The sequence below is a fragment of the Acanthamoeba castellanii genome, assembly GCF_000313135.1.
Source record: "Acanthamoeba castellanii str. Neff unplaced genomic scaffold scf7180000084756, whole genome shotgun sequence".
Lineage (NCBI taxonomy): Eukaryota > Discosea > Longamoebia > Acanthamoebidae > Acanthamoeba > Acanthamoeba castellanii.
In genome coordinates, this window is record NW_004457498.1 from 57,573 (window position 1) to 59,218 (window position 1,646).

At 57.9% G+C, this 1,646-nt stretch overlaps 2 protein-coding genes across 2 annotated transcripts in view; one reads left to right on the plus strand and one right to left on the minus strand.

Annotated features, from left to right (window-relative positions):
- ACA1_393400 (uncharacterized protein) overlaps positions 1 to 156 on the minus strand; it is a gene marked incomplete at both ends in the record, with an annotated part of 1,036 nt that extends 880 nt beyond the window's left edge. Inside the window, one exon of the mRNA XM_004340659.1 lies at positions 5 to 156. Within this exon, the coding sequence (XP_004340707.1) occupies positions 5 to 156 (152 nt within the window). The remainder of the gene's footprint in view (positions 1 to 4) is intronic.
- Positions 157 to 395: 239 nt separating this feature from the next.
- Positions 396 to 1,189, plus strand: ACA1_393510 (uncharacterized protein; the record flags this gene model as incomplete). Its single annotated transcript, XM_004340660.1, has 2 exons — positions 396 to 947; positions 1,106 to 1,189. 2 exons carry the CDS (start codon positions 396 to 398, stop codon positions 1,187 to 1,189), a joined length of 636 nt encoding a protein of 211 aa, XP_004340708.1.
- Between the last annotated feature and the right edge of the window lie 457 nt (positions 1,190 to 1,646).

Sequence of the window (1,646 nt, forward strand, 5' to 3'; positions counted from 1 at the left end):
CGACAGGACGGGTGGGGTCGAGGGCGAGGGCGACGGTGATGGTGAGAAGATGGGCCAGGTTGAGGTTGACGGCTGGGGTGAGGGCGAGAGGACTAGCAGCTCTGGCGTTGGAAGCGGGCAACCTCCAACATGTTGTTTGAATTGCGCTGCAGACATCCATCGACCACAGGAGCAGAAGCAAAGTCGATCCATCTTTTTGTGGCAACAAAGAGAAAGAAACCAAAGGAAATCGCAAAGCTATTTCTTGTCGACTGATGACGAACCATTACTCAACTGGCGGAAGCCGCCTTAAATAATAAAATCGCACAACACGTCTGTTTTATATTTTATATTTTATTTATTTTGACATAAAAGATTAAAAAGAAAGGAACCGCACGACACGAGCCATGCACAAGATGAGGTATATGCTTCGGCTGGAGGAGGAGAATCAGACGCCTCGTCTCTTCGACGCCCTCTACCCTTTCCGGCAAAGCAACGCCGAGGGGGCGAGCAAAATCGATGCAAATCGGACACTTCTTCGGGAACAGCCTTCGCGCACCAAGTGGGTGCGCAATCGAAGGGAGCAGTTCGTGCAGCACCAGCATCTCCTCCGCCGGCTTGTCCGCGCCGCGCCCGCCGCCAATATTGGAGATGAAGATGTGGATGAAGATGGAGATGGAGATGAAGTTGACAATGACAGCGCGACGACTCGAACTCGCAAGCGAAAGAGGCGTGCAGCAGCTTCTTCCTCTTCGCCATCTTCTACTACTTCGACTTCTGCCACGACCAGCGGCCTGTGGGAGGAGGCGGCCCGATTGCTCCCCACACCCTTCGCCCTGGAGAAGGGCACTCTCCGCTCCTTGCGCGACCTCAACACGCGGGTGGGTCTCGAGGTGGTCCGCAACACGCAGCCGCCGCGCGGCGCCCACCAGCTCGCGCAGCACCTCGCCCACGCCTACCCCGTCCTGGTACCACCACTGCTCCTCCCCTACCCTTCAGGGCTTTGTCTGACGCTCTTTGTGGTGCGCGTGTGCGTGTGCGTGTGCGGTGGTGTGTGCGTGTGCGGTGGTGTGTGTGCGTGTGCGGTGGTGTGTGTGCGTGTGCGGTGTGTGTGTGTGGTGTGTAGATGGGTCCACTGGCATTGGAGAGGGCGTTCACGCTCGCCGGTCAGTCCCGATGGCGCGATGCATACGACTCCCTCGAAAAGTAATCTATTCACCCTACATTCTTCGCACTTGAGCGCGACACAGCATGCAGACGCGGCACGCAACACGATATCTAACGGCTTGTGCCGTGTGGTGGTTGGGCGTGGTGCGTGTGGTGGATGGTCAGCTTTCTGATCACGCCGGGCTTTCGATCGAATCCACTTTATGGGTCCTACTGCGGGATGTTCCTGTTCATCCTCTCCTCGGCCTCCCGTACCCACGGTGCGCATGCACGCACGCACGCACGCACGCACGCACGCAACCTTGCGACACTAACGCCACACACTAATGGTGTTCACACGCGACCACCAAACTTACTCCTTCACTTTTGGCGCAGAGGAGGAGTGGGAAGATGACGGCGATAATCGCAGCGAGGCGTACAAGCAGCTCCTGCAAGCCAGACAGCACCTCGAGACGGCGACGGCCCTGCACGACGGCCCCGCGCTCCTCCATTTCCTTGCC